At 37.8% G+C, this 13,338-nt stretch overlaps 1 protein-coding gene across 1 annotated transcript in view; it reads left to right on the top strand.

The window, feature by feature from the left end:
• Positions 1–1,679: 1,679 nt before the first annotated feature.
• LOC142356223 (solute carrier family 41 member 1-like) overlaps positions 1,680–13,338 on the top strand; it is a 26,844-nt gene continuing 15,185 nt past the window's right edge. Inside the window, exons 1-2 of the mRNA XM_075408177.1 lie at positions 1,680–1,820; positions 10,488–10,559. Coding sequence (XP_075264292.1) covers positions 1,791–1,820; positions 10,488–10,559 — 102 coding nt within the window. The 5' untranslated portion in view covers positions 1,680–1,790. The remainder of the gene's footprint in view (positions 1,821–10,487; positions 10,560–13,338) is intronic.

Here is a 13,338-nt window from a genome sequence, read left to right as displayed (position 1 = left end):
AATTCTTTGTTCTGTCTTTACTGATTTTTTTTGAGACTGCAGATCTACAAAGCTATTGCGGCTATTTTTTGGCAATCTGCCATCTATTTTCACATAATTTCAGGACCGAATATCGCGCTTTTACCGCTTGGAAGCAAAAATCACTTTTAAAAAAGCCACATTCGCGTTTAAGTGAATAGTCCTGAAATAACCCCAAATTATTACTAGAGTTGACAAAGTATCACGGAATAGTTGTAATCCATGGAATAGCATCCACGGAGTAGCAATCCACGGAGTAGCACGGAATAGCTTAATCCTCAAAACAGGAAAGCTTAAGATAAGAAATAGACGGGAACAAAAGACCCTAATTAAGCGGCAGATTAATTGTACAATAATCCCTCATTTTAGTTTTCAAAATAGATGAATCTGCCGCCTGTTTAGGAAACGTAAATAATTTTTGTTAGGCTTATCTTAAGTGTCTGGTATTTGCTTCCTTTCAAAATGGATTAAAATTTAGTGAATTGTCTTTACAGCCGAACATATCTACTTTTGACATTTATTTGATCCTATTTTTCATTGTAAGGCTTAATTGCTTTGTGGAAGCCACTTTAAAATTTAAGCTGTTTCCCATCGCATTGATCTTAAATTGGTAGAGGAAAGCGCCCGTCACTTTCTTTGTAAATAGGTTTTTCGATACCGGTAGACGCTCGTAATGAAAAGTAAAACAAGATCCTAAATTGGAATCGTAGGAAATTTTGTCACAAATTGAGCATAACTTCGGAAAACTTTATTATGCTGATCTTACGTATGATTTTCAGTTTTGTTAAATCTTTGTTTAATTTTTGTTTGAGAGACGCATAATTGAGTAATTCCAGTACTTAACTTAAATTATTAGTGTGCCATATTTCCTTGAAAGCAAGAACAGTATTTATGCGAGGACTCGTGTTTTTTCTCCTGAGTGGTCTGTCAGTTTTTGTGAATTTGAAGATTTTGCAAAACATACTTCAAATTCACAATGTTCTTCATATGTTCTGTTGTTGGAAATATAGAAACTTTGTGTCGTTTTCGTGAGAAACTTTGAGTCTGCTTCTGTACGCAATATTGATTATTTGCTCTCAAACAAAGTTTATAGCAATTATTTAGGTCCGCTTGGTCTGTTTATGCAATTTTCGGCCGGGTCATTTTTTATTTTAATCAATTTTTATTTTTGACTGACTTTTTCCACACTTCAATTAATGATTGCTGCATCATTTATGTTTCGCTTATTATGAATTTTGAGCTGCTGAACTCAATAGGCGGCAGTTTACTTCTAAATGTAAAAGTAAAAATATTGATTTTAATCCCTTCAGTGAATTTATTGCTTGCCTCTTGCGAAGCCTGCTCAAATCACCGCTGGCTTTCGTTTGAGATCATTTTCTTTATTATTAAACGGTTATGTTCCGATATAGAATTTACAGCTGTTTTCATTTTTGTTAGTCACTGATCACCACAGTAATTTTTGAACTCTGGCTTTGACCTTTGCGGGAGAAACGAAGTTTAGTACATAAAATAAATGCGTCAATCGGTAGTTCTAAATCGTGAAAGGGAGTTTTATTGGTTCAAATAGAGTCAAAAACATATTCGAAGGAGGAACGGAGGAGGCAGTCTGGCGTATATTTATCCAAATTGTAATACCCTTTGTGATAGCGGGTCTGGGAACAGTTGCTGCTGGATGTCTTCTGGACAAAGTGCAAAACTGGTCTGTGTTCCAGTCCATAACTGAACTGTTCATTTTGGTGCCTGCGCTCGCTGGGCTGAAGGGAAATTTAGAAATGACACTGGCATCCAGGCTGTCAACTGCAGTTAGTCATTATTTTAAACCGATTCCATACGTAATTTCAACGTTTGTTGATATTCGATCCAGAGTTGTTGGTCTATCGGATCTTAAAGACTGTTTACAGCATCCCAAGTGGCTCGAATTCGGAAAGTAGTGAGACCTTTTCGAACCTAAAATTTAAACGGTTTTCGATTTGAACATCTTTCTGTTATTATGAGTAGAAAAACATTTGGATCTTTTCCGTTTGTGCCCCCCCCCCCCAGTACCTTATGCGCAACCAGATAAAAAGCACGTGCCATTACATAGTAAGTCACAGTATAAAAACATGGCACGTGCGTCTGGGGGGTGCAAATAATATGCACCCACTAAGCTGGTGGGGGGGGGGGAGCACAAACGGAAAAAAGCCAAATATTTTATCGTGAGCCTCAACTATGATGTCCAATTTTTCGCAGTTTCTTACTTGTATTTGGGGATCTATTCTGTCCCCCCCCCCACCAGCTTAGTGAGTATAAATTTTTATTATCCCCCAGGCGCATGTGCTATTTTCTTACATTGTAACGTGCTACATAAAAACATATAATTTGTAACTGGGGTCATAAAAAACACTGGGGGGGGGGAAACAGAATAGATCCGTATTTGGCGGTAGAAATATCGCAGAAAAAGTGGAAAACAAGAAACTTTTTTCGATCTGTGGCTTTCATTGAGGAGTCTACAGTAAACATGAACTAGAAAACTAGTAGAACTGTCCACCTGTTAAATGAGTTGACGCAAAATCTGTGTCGTGTGTATGGATCCTGGGAGCGGTTGCCCACTCGTAGTTCTGCCGCGTAGAGGCGTCAATGAGTTGACGATGATTATGACCTGATGCTGACGATGCCCCTCCTGGTCCCCCTAACCCGGGCGCCGCATGTCACTCATCACGGCGTAGATGCAGAAAGGTTGACGCACCACAAGCAAGTTGTGAATAGGCTTCAAAAATTAATTACACCTTAACCATATTAACAGAAACAGTACAAAGTTTATAAATAATTAATCAATATTTACTATAAAGTACAGTTTAGTCATATAGGTTCTCTCCTCTTCAACCCAGGACAAAATCAATTTGGCAACTATGTATTTTAGTCCTAACTTATTCCTATTTTTAATCAGCTCGGTTATATTAGTCATGGATAACTTTAATCTAATTGTTTCATCTGTTGAACATTCGAAGAAAAGAAAAGGTGTTTAAAAGTTTCAAAATCTTTTTCGTATTGGGTGTGTTGTAATATTTTTCAACATTTTTTTGGTTTTCCTAGTAACTTTTCAAAAATAGCAGATAGAGGACGTTTTTATCTAGCGGTGTCAATGTTTTTATTTTCCAAATGTTTTTGACGAAGGGCATCAATGTGTTCGAAAACTCTTGATCTAATGTATCACAAAAAGCGTGCACTCTTTCTTCAATTCGACCATTAACTTATGAGTGGTTGGTTAAAGTTTGGTAAAGCTTTGATTGCGAGAGATTTGTAATGTCGATGTTCTTGTTTCAATAATCTATACTACAGCAGTCTTTCGTGATTGAAAGCCTATCCAACCCTAGTTCTTTAGCAAATATAAGAAAGTTTTTTTATTGCTTAGCTTGAATCAGCTGTTCTATGCCTAGAATGAAGAGGAGAGCAGAAAGTGGACAACCTTGCTGGATACCGTTCTCAATTTGAATGAAACTTGATAAATGGTCATTAACTTCAATGCATGCTTTGAATTCCCTGTACAGGCTGTCAATCGTTTTTGTCAGGTTATAGGGGCAGCCTATCTCATTCAATAATTCCAGAAAATATTCCCAAGTCTTTTGAAGGCTTTACTAAAATCTTTTGAGATCATGCAGTTTGATCTGCCTAATTTTTCTTTAGCCAACCGAGCTAGTGGAATGACTGTATTGATGCTGCGTTTTGGGAGGTAAGCAAATTGGTGTTTCTTTATAAGAGTGTTTAATGATTTTTTGATTCTAGACGCAAGAACGTGTGATAGAATTTAAAGATCGATATTAAGCAAGCTTATTGGTCTAAAGTTATCAACAGTACACACTGAATTTAGTTTAGGTAGCATCTTTATAATAGAGATGCAAAACGAGTTTGGCACTTTCTCATTTTCAGCAATTGAGTCAAAGAGTTTAGTGAGTTTTGGAGCAAAGGAATCAATGTTTCTCGTAAATAAGTCAGACGTAAAACCGTCAGATCCAGGCGCACTATGGCTATTAAGTTTTTCAATAGCATGTCTAACCTCTGGTTCACTAAATTCGTCAGAATTGAAGTGCTTTTTCGCTTTTCCGATTGGCTTACTGTTTGTTTTAGAAAACTGGTGGATGATTTTGTTTTGCATCTCTACTTTTCCAGTTATCTGAGCTTGTTTCCTGTACAGACTACTATAGTAATCAGTGAATAGGTTAATTATTTCGTCAATATCCTCTGTTACTTCCCCGTTGTTGTTTAGAATAGCGGATATTTTCTTATTAATGTTGAAGTCGGTTAAAAGATTTTTTGAGAGCCTTTGAGTCTCCGCAGTTTAGATCTGAGTAAAAAAAAATTATGGAGTGAACAGCTGCTTTCATATGTTCAGCCTCGGCTGTTCGGATGTTATCACTTTCAAAGTTTTGTGTCAACAAATCCCTTCGCTTTTTTTGGTATTTAATGTCGAGATACCTTAGACAATTTCTTAGCTTAGCTTTGCAGTTATCATATTTGTTCGTCAATTCATTCTGGTTAAAACTCTTAAAACTTTTCTCAATTACACTAAGAAATATCTAGCGAGTTGTTAGGATTATTTATGAGGTTGTATCCTAATTTCCAGCGCTTCTATACGTAACTTGGTTCTTGGTTTTTATTTAATGTGTCTAGCTGCAGTATGTTATGATCATTAAAGATGTTTTAATAGTTTTGAGACTTTCAACTGAGTTGCATTCGTTGCTGAGTATGTAATCAATGCGAGACTCTCTCTTGTTCTTTTTGTCAAGATGTGTTATTAGATTTTTTTGTGATGTTTAAAAACATCAAAGCGTCCTAATGAATTGAAAGTATCACTAATTTGTTGATCTCTTTTTTCCTTCGGTCCCCTGCCCTTACTTGAGCTGTAGCCTAGGTTGGATTAATTGCGTTGAAATCTCCTATCCATACTGCAAAATCATTGGAAAATTCTTCAATATTTTGAGAAAGGGGTTTGATAGTCTCTGTACTTGGAAAGGAGGGGTTAAGGTAAACTGTTGGTAAACCAAATTTATATCTATTTTCCAGTGACAAGCTACAAGTAATAGGAGCCCACCCAATTTCGTTATCGATGGTTCAATAATGAATTGATTTTTGTAACGTGTTAAGATCGCCTGGTGATTTGAACTTAGCCTTTCTATTTTTGTTTCCTGCAGGGCAATTACACATTTTTTTTCTTTTGTTTTGTTCCTAAAATGGGAAAGCTCTAACATTTTTAAGTGGGATCCTAAGCCCTGACAGTTAAAGGGAACAAAGATAGCCAATATTTCAACATAAACATAATTTGGAGATTTTATCTGATATAATTGATGGATGGTCTTGCTCAGTTTGTTTAGTTTTTTCATTTATATTGTCCAGTTTACTAGGTTTCCGCAGAACCTCGTATCTGCTAGGAGCCTCTATTGCTGAGATGTGGTTGTTGTCTCTTTTTGCCGCTAATCTCCCGGTCCTCGCTTGCTTCCGGAACTCCGATTCAGGAGTGCTGAAACCTTCACTTTCGTCAATTGTGAGGGGACCGAATTTATTGTGAGGGTAATTTTCACGCGGGTCCAATTCCCGGTGTGGTGATCTCTGCTCGCGCTGGTTCGATTCTCTGCTTGGTGATGTTTGTTCACCTGTTGTACTTTGTTGGTTCAATTTTCGCCTTGGCGAGTTTTGTTCGCTTGGTTTTACGCGTTGGTTCGGTTCTTGGTTAACCTCTCTTTTGGTTTTGTTCAGTCTGCACCAAGCTATATTTTGACCTATGTGCGGTTTATTCTCCGCTTCACAAAAAGTACAGCTATGCAGCGCTGGCGTGTGAGCGTTGAAAGGTGTATATAACCATTCAACTGCCTTTCTCGGCCAGTGGACTTTAATGACCATTCACGTAATTCGTTCTCGTTTGCTTCGTTCTGTACATTCAGCAGCTTGATGCTTTGCCAGTATAGTAATCGCGCTCTAGCAGTTTCTCTTTCTCGTGTAATTGGTTTGATAGGCTCGACGTTTGAAGGTAATTCAAGATTCTCGATTAAATCATCGTCAACAAGCTAAAACCTCCGAGAACGTGCTCGGTTTCTGCTCCATTCAGGAGCTTGAAGATGGAAAGGGCAGAGCGCAAGAACTTATAATCGATGGTTTGTTAAGAAAATAATGAAGATTTAATGAAAGGCTGAATATTACTTAAACAAAATTAGCGAAAGACTATCAAAATTCACTAGCAAAAGTCAAGAATTTTAGCAAAAAACAAGAGCTTCGACTTTCATACAGTGTTGAACTACTGAGTTTCCCGTTCATACACCCAACAAAGCTGCTGATCTAGGCTCGATTTATTTTACTATAATCACAACAATTAGCCACAACAATAAGTTGTGGATAGGCAGCCACACACTACTACTGCTAATATCACTTCACTTTCGTCAATTGTGAGGGGATCGAAGTCATTGTGAGGGTAATTTTCACGCGGGTCATATTCCCGGCTTGGTGATCTCTGCTCGCACTGGTCCGATTCTCTGCTTGGTGATGTTTGTTCACCTGTTGTACTTTGTTGGTTCAATTTTCGCCTTGGCGAGTTTTCGTTTGGTTTTACGCGTTGGTTCGTTCTTGGTTAACCGCTCTTTTGCTTTTGTTCAGTCTGCACCAAGCTATATTATGACCTTATTCTCCGCTTCACAAAAAGTACAGCTATGCAGCGCTGGCGTGTGAGCGTTGAAAGGTATATATAACCATTCAAACTGCCTTTTTCGGCCAGCGGACTTGAATGACCATTCACGTAATTCGTTCTCGTTTGTTTCGTTCTGTATGCTTAACAGCTTGATGCTTTGCCAGTATAGAAATCGCCCTCTGGCAGTTTCTCTTTCTCGTGTAATAGGTTTGATAGGCTCGACGTCTGAAGGTAATTCAAGATTCTCGATTAAAGTATCGTCGTCAAGCAGATACGGAACGTGACTCATTCTCAGCATAACACGTTTAGGGAAACCGTTATAGTCCGTACGCCAGAATTCGTCTGCCGTCGGAAACATAGTTCAGTTCATTATTTTCAGTCCGTTTATTTTTAGTCTGTCCTTGTTTTCGGTGGCTTCAATAGGCGCTATGACTCTGACTGTGTGAAGTCGCTTTTGGTTGATGGGAGTGAACGTTTTTGAGAGTAATCTTTTGGCGGTTTACTGGATCGAAGGCCGATAGAATGCTACTCAGGGCTTCATTAGATGCTTTTTGAAAGGTTTCTGCGTTCTTTAAGTGCTCTCTCTTGAAGGGTGGAATAATCTTCATTTTCAAGATGCTTGTAACTTTAGTCTGCCTTTTAACTGTTCCAGAGGCTAAAACGTCCGAGAACGTGCTCGGTTGCTGCTCCATTCAGGAGCTTGAAGATGGAAAGGGCAGAGCGCAAGAACTTATAATCGATGCTTTGTTAAGAAAATAATGAAGATTTAATGAAAGGCTGAATATTACTTAAACAAAATTAGCGAAAGACTATCAAAATTCACTAGCAAAAGTCAAGAATTTTAGCAAAAAACAAGAGCTTCGACTTTCATACAGTGTTGAACTACTGAGTTTCCCGTTCATACACCCAACAAAGCTGCTGATCTAGGCTCAATTTATTTTACTATAATCACAACAATTAGCCACAACAATAAGTTGTGGATAGGCAGCCACACACTACTACTGCTAATATCACTTCACTTTCGTCAATTGTGAGGGGATCGAAGTCATTGTGAGGGTAATTTTCACGCGGCTCATATTCCCGGCTTGGTGATCTCTGCTCGCACTGGTCCGAGTTTCTGCTTGGTGATGTTTGTTCACCTGTTGTACTTTGTTGGTTCAATTTTCGCCTTGGCGAGTTTTCGTTTGGTTTTACGCGTTGGTTCGTTCTTGGTTAACCGCTCTTTTGCTTTTGTTCAGTCTGCACCAAGCTATTTTATGACCTTATTCTCCGCTTCACAAAAAGTACAGCTATGCAGCGCTGGCGTGTGAGCGTTGAAAGGTATATATAACCATTCAAACTGCCTTTCTCGGCCAGCGGACTTGAATGACCATTCACGTAATTCGTTCTCGTTTGCTTCGATCTGTATAGTTAACAGCTTGATGCTTTGCCAGTATAGAAATCGCCCTCTGGTAGTTTCTCTTTCTCGTGTAATAGGTTTGATAGGCTCGACGTCTGAACCTAATTCAAGATTCTCGATTAAAGTATCGTCGTCAAGCAAATACGGAACGTGACTCATTTTCAGCATAACACGTTTAGGGAAACCGTTATAGTCCGTACGCCAGAATTCGTCTGCCGTCGGAAACATAGTTCAGTTCATTATTTTCAGTCCGTTTATTTTTAGTCTGTCCTTGTTTTCGGCGGCTTCAATAGGCGCTATGACTCTGACTGTGTGAAGTCGCTTTTGGTTGATGGGAGTGAACGTTTTTGAGAGTAATCTTTTGGCGGTTTACTGGATCGAAGGCCGATAGAATGCTACTCAGGGCTTCATTAGATGCTTTTTGAAAGGTTTCTGCGTTCTTTAAGTGCTCTCTCTTGAAGGGTGGAATAATCTTCATTTTCAAGATGCTTGTAACTTTAGTCTGCCTTTTAACTGTTCCAGAGGCTAAAACCTCCGAGAACGTGCTCGGTTGCTGCTCCATTCAGGAGCTTGAAGATGGAAAGGGCAGAGCGCAAGAACTTATAATCGATGCTTTGTTAAGAAAATAATGAAGATTTAATGAAAGGCTGAATATTACTTAAACAAAATTAGCGAAAGACTATCAAAATTCACTAGCAAAAGTCAAGAATTTTAGCAAAAAACAAGAGCTTCGACTTTCATACAGTGTTGAACTACTGAGTTTCCCGTTCATACACCCAACAAAGCTGCTGATCTAGGCTCAATTTATTTTACTATAATCACAACAATTAGCCACAACAATAAGTTGTGGATAGGCAGCCACACACTACTACTGCTAATATCACTTCACTTTCGTCAATTGTGAGGTAATCGAAGTCATTGTGAGGGTAATTTTCACGCGGGTCATATTCCCGGCTTGGTGATCTCTGCTCGCACTGGTCCGATTCTCTGCTTGGTGATGTTTGTTCACCTGTTGTACTTTGTTGGTTCAATTTTCGCCTTGGCGAGTTTTCGTTTGGTTTTACGCGTTGGTTCATTCTTGGTTAACCGCTTTATTCAGTCTGCACCAAGCTATATTATGACCTTATTCTCCGCTTCACAAAAAGTACAGCTATGCAGCGCTGGCGTGTGAGCGTTGAAAGGTATATATATAACCATTCAAACTGCCTTTCTCGGCCAGCGGACTTGAATGACCATTCACGTAATTCGTTCTCGTTTGCTTCGTTCTGTATATTTAACAGCTTGATGCTTTGCCAGTATAGAAATCGCCCTCTGGCAGTTTCTCTTTCTCGTGTAATAGGTTTGATAGGCTCGACGTCTGAAGGTAATTCAAGATTCTCGATTAAAGTATCGTCGTCAAGCAGATACGGAACGTGACTCATTCTCAGCATAACACGTTTAGGGAAACCGTTATAGTCCGTACGCCAGAATTCGTCTGCCGTCGGAAACTTAGTTCAGTTCATTATTTTCAGTCCGTTTATTTTTAGTCTGTCCTTGTTTTCGGCGGCTTCAATAGGCGCTATGACTCTGACTGTGTGAAGTCGCTTTTGGTTGATGGGAGTGAACGTTTTTGAGAGTAATCTTTTGGCGGTTTACTGGATCGAAGGCCGATAGAATGCTACTCAGGGCTTCATTAGATGCTTTTTGAAAGGTTTCTGCGTTCTTTAAGTGCTCTCTCTTGAAGGGCGGAATAATCTTCATTTTCAAGATGCTTGTAACTTTAGTCTGCCTTTTAACTGTTCCAGAGGCTAAAACGTCCGAGAACGTGCTCGGTTGCTGCTCCATTCAGGAGCTTGAAGATGGAAAGGGCAGAGCGCAAGAACTTATAATCGATGCTTTGTTAAGAAAATAATGAAGATTTAATGAAAGGCTGAATATTACTTAAACAAAATTAGCGAAAGACTATCAAAATTCACTAGCAAAAGTCAAGAATTTTAGCAAAAAACAAGAGCTTCGACTTTCATACAGTGTTGAACTACTGAGTTTCCCGTTCATACACCCAACAAAGCTGCTGATCTAGGCTCAATTTATTTTACTATAATCACAACAATTAGCCACAACAATAAGTTGTGGATAGGCAGCCACACACTACTACTGCTAATATACCTATTATTATTATGATACAAATGCAATCTAGGGTACCAGTTAAAAACGGCAACAAGCGCCTGTATCCCGCCAAAATTACCCGTGAATTGCTGCTCTGTGCGACAGCTACAACAACAACAGTTGACGCAAAATCGTTGACATTTTTCTCACGTTCTTGCTTTCGAGCACACATGTATGAAAACATGAAAGTTACCTTAGCTGAATTGATCAAAAACGGCACAATTTCGCTTTAAAAGTTTACTAGTTCTGAGTATGTGAACTGATATATTTCAGGCGAACTTGGGCATGATGGATTCCAGAAGTGGTCTGTGGACCATCATTGTTGACAATATGCTAATCACACAGGTAACTGAGCACTTGATTGAATTCCAGTTGAGCTACAGAAATTATTTCCCCATATTTAGACGTCGACTTATGAAATGACCATGCTCAATGCATGCTCAATTATAAATCAATTAATTATTCTAGACCACGTTTTGAAAAAGTAGGAGGTGAAATTGCGGTGAACTGCTTTAAAAATTTCTTTTGAAAATGCTCCTTGTTAATTAAGAGCTTCCCCTATTATGTATCTAACAAAGTTTTATGATTTAGCTGTCCTCATCTTAGGCGGCTATTATAGCAGCCCTATTTTTTGCAATTCAACAAATTGTTTTACAATTCAAAGAATTTTAATGTATTCTAGTGAGTTGTATTTTTTTGTGATTTGTTCAGTCATGTGATGATTTTTGGTCGTCATAGTCAAACGAGTAGGATTTTTTCACGCCGAAACAGGAAGTGGAGCCAAAAAGCGAGAGGTCATGCGGCATGAAGTTTCTTCTCTAATTTTAAAATAAACTGAGGAAAGGGTGTGCGCTTTTTCGCTATTGGTTTTTTGTTTTCACATGGGACAATTTGTCTATTATTTTTTAATAGCCGCCCTCCTCTTCTCAGCCGGCTATTATAGCGCTCCTATTTTTACAATTCAAAGAATTTGAATTGTATTGGGGCGCTGTCTTTTTACGACTCGAAGAGGAGTATTGGAGAAGTCCTTTTTTTTAACCAATTTTATTGGAGTGATTTTTGAAGCGGGAAATGAAACGCGTGGAAAAATTTGGACTGATTTCGGTGCTGAACAAAAGTGATGAGCGGAGCGAAAATGGATTGGTTTTTGTTCATATCGCTGTTTTCTAGAGAGTGAGAAATTAAGGTGTGAAAAAAAAATCTAAGCGAGCGAAATTTTTTGTTCACGTGCGGCTTTTTAAAGCAGTTTTTTTCCATTTTTTTGGTTAAGAAATTTTGTTATGATATTGTTTTAATTTTAGGGTGAATTTGGCAGTCGTTTGAAGGTTTCTGGAAATTATATGAGTTTTTTGCTAATTCGGAGGTTTTTCATGTATTTTGCTGATTTTTCGGCTAATTCTTGCGATTTTTGACGATTGTTTTGTTTTACTGCCTCAAATGGGTATTGAAAAGACACCTTAGACTTGTGCATTTAATAGATAACAATTGGTTACAGTTTTGTGGATAGAAAGCATTTTTTTGTTGAGAAATATGACAAAAAATGGCGAAAATTGAAACTATTTTTATTTTTTTTGCAGTTTTTCGAATTTTTTCCCGTTTTTTAGACCAGTTTCTAGGCCAATTATGACTTGCCTATTGTTCTGCGAGAATCTGGATGCCCTATTGGCTGAAGGGATTTTTTATTTGGATTTTTGTGCTTTTGTAATATTTAAAAAAAATTTAAGAGCTTATTTTTTCATGATTTGGCTTCAAGTATTTTTAAAGAAATCTTAAAAGTGGTTTCAGTAGGTACTAGTTGTTTTGGTGAAGTAATTCGGGCAGAAATACTTGTTATGGGATCTCAATTTATGACAAAATTTAATCAGATTTTTTATCCTTTTTAACAGACTTGATTTTCCTGTTTCTAGTTTTTCGTTTTATGGTTCTGTTTTTTGATAATCATATGTAAGTGTAGGCACGTTTTGTCGGATAAGTGTTTGGATGGCGTTTAATTGGATTTTCACTCCGATTTTCACTACGGTTCCGGAATTCTTCCGGCTATGTTTTTCATTTTTTTTAAGATCTGTTCACACATTTTCATGATCTTCGAAGTCAAATTGGAGTAGTGGTTTTGGTCACTCCGAAACAGGAAATGGAGCCAAAAAGCGAGTGGTTTGCGGCTCTAATTTTAAAGTAGAGTGAGAAAACGGCGATTGAACAAAAGTTCGCTTTCTCGCCGGTGGTTTTTTGGTCACATGCGGCAATTTCACTTTGTTTTTTTTTTTACTGTTTTTTCGATTTTTTGGATCGGATTTTTTTTCTAAATGGTTTTACCAATCCATTTATAGCTAATTCTAGGCCTAGTTTTCTTGTTTGAATTAAAATTTCATTTCTCGCTAGTGGTTTTTTTTTGTTTACATGCGGCATTTTGAGATTGGTTTTCTGTCTTTTTTTCTTATTTTTTATCTGATTTTTTAAAAAATGGTTTTTTGATTTCACTCATAGTCCATTCTAGGTCTAGTTGTTCTGTTTAGTCAATGAAAAGTTTTTGAATTACGTCAGGACTTGTCCTGCTATGTTTTTTTGTCGAACAAAAAATGTTTTGCTTTACCTCATTTTGCCGCTTTTTAAACATTTGGCTTGAAATCTTTTTGACTTCTCTAGGCTAGTTTCTCTCTTCTCTCATTCTGCTAAAAGTGATTTTGAACATCAGTTGCCCAGCAAAAAAATTCAAATGAACAGAGTCAGTATAAAAATTGAAGTCAGAAATAGAAACGGGAAAAACCCATAAAGCCCAATTTTAGATGCCCGCTATTTGAACTTCGTTCCTATAAGTATTAGTTACCTCTCTCTAATGCTTATTGGTTTTGATAGTAGCCCCTGTAGCCTCTCTCTAAGAAACAGAAGTTTGTTCAACTACGAAATGCCATCAAAATGAATCGGACTTAAAAAATGTTTTTGTACAAAAATCTTTTTTTTTTCAATATCTATTCTTTCAATCCCAATCATGCTTATTAATTGCTCTCAAACGAAGTTTGTAGCAATTATATTAGTCCTGTCGGTCCTTTTTTTATGCGATTTTTCGCTTGACCAATTTTTCGTCTGACGCTTTTGACTTTTCGTCCTCAAAAACGGGATAAACAGG

The sequence above is a fragment of the Convolutriloba macropyga genome, unplaced genomic scaffold (assembly GCF_964194025.1).
Source record: "Convolutriloba macropyga unplaced genomic scaffold, txConMacr16.3 SCAFFOLD_90, whole genome shotgun sequence".
In the NCBI taxonomy this organism is placed as follows: Eukaryota; Metazoa; Xenacoelomorpha; order Acoela; family Convolutidae; genus Convolutriloba; species Convolutriloba macropyga.
This window is presented reverse-complemented; position numbering and strand designations above follow the sequence as displayed.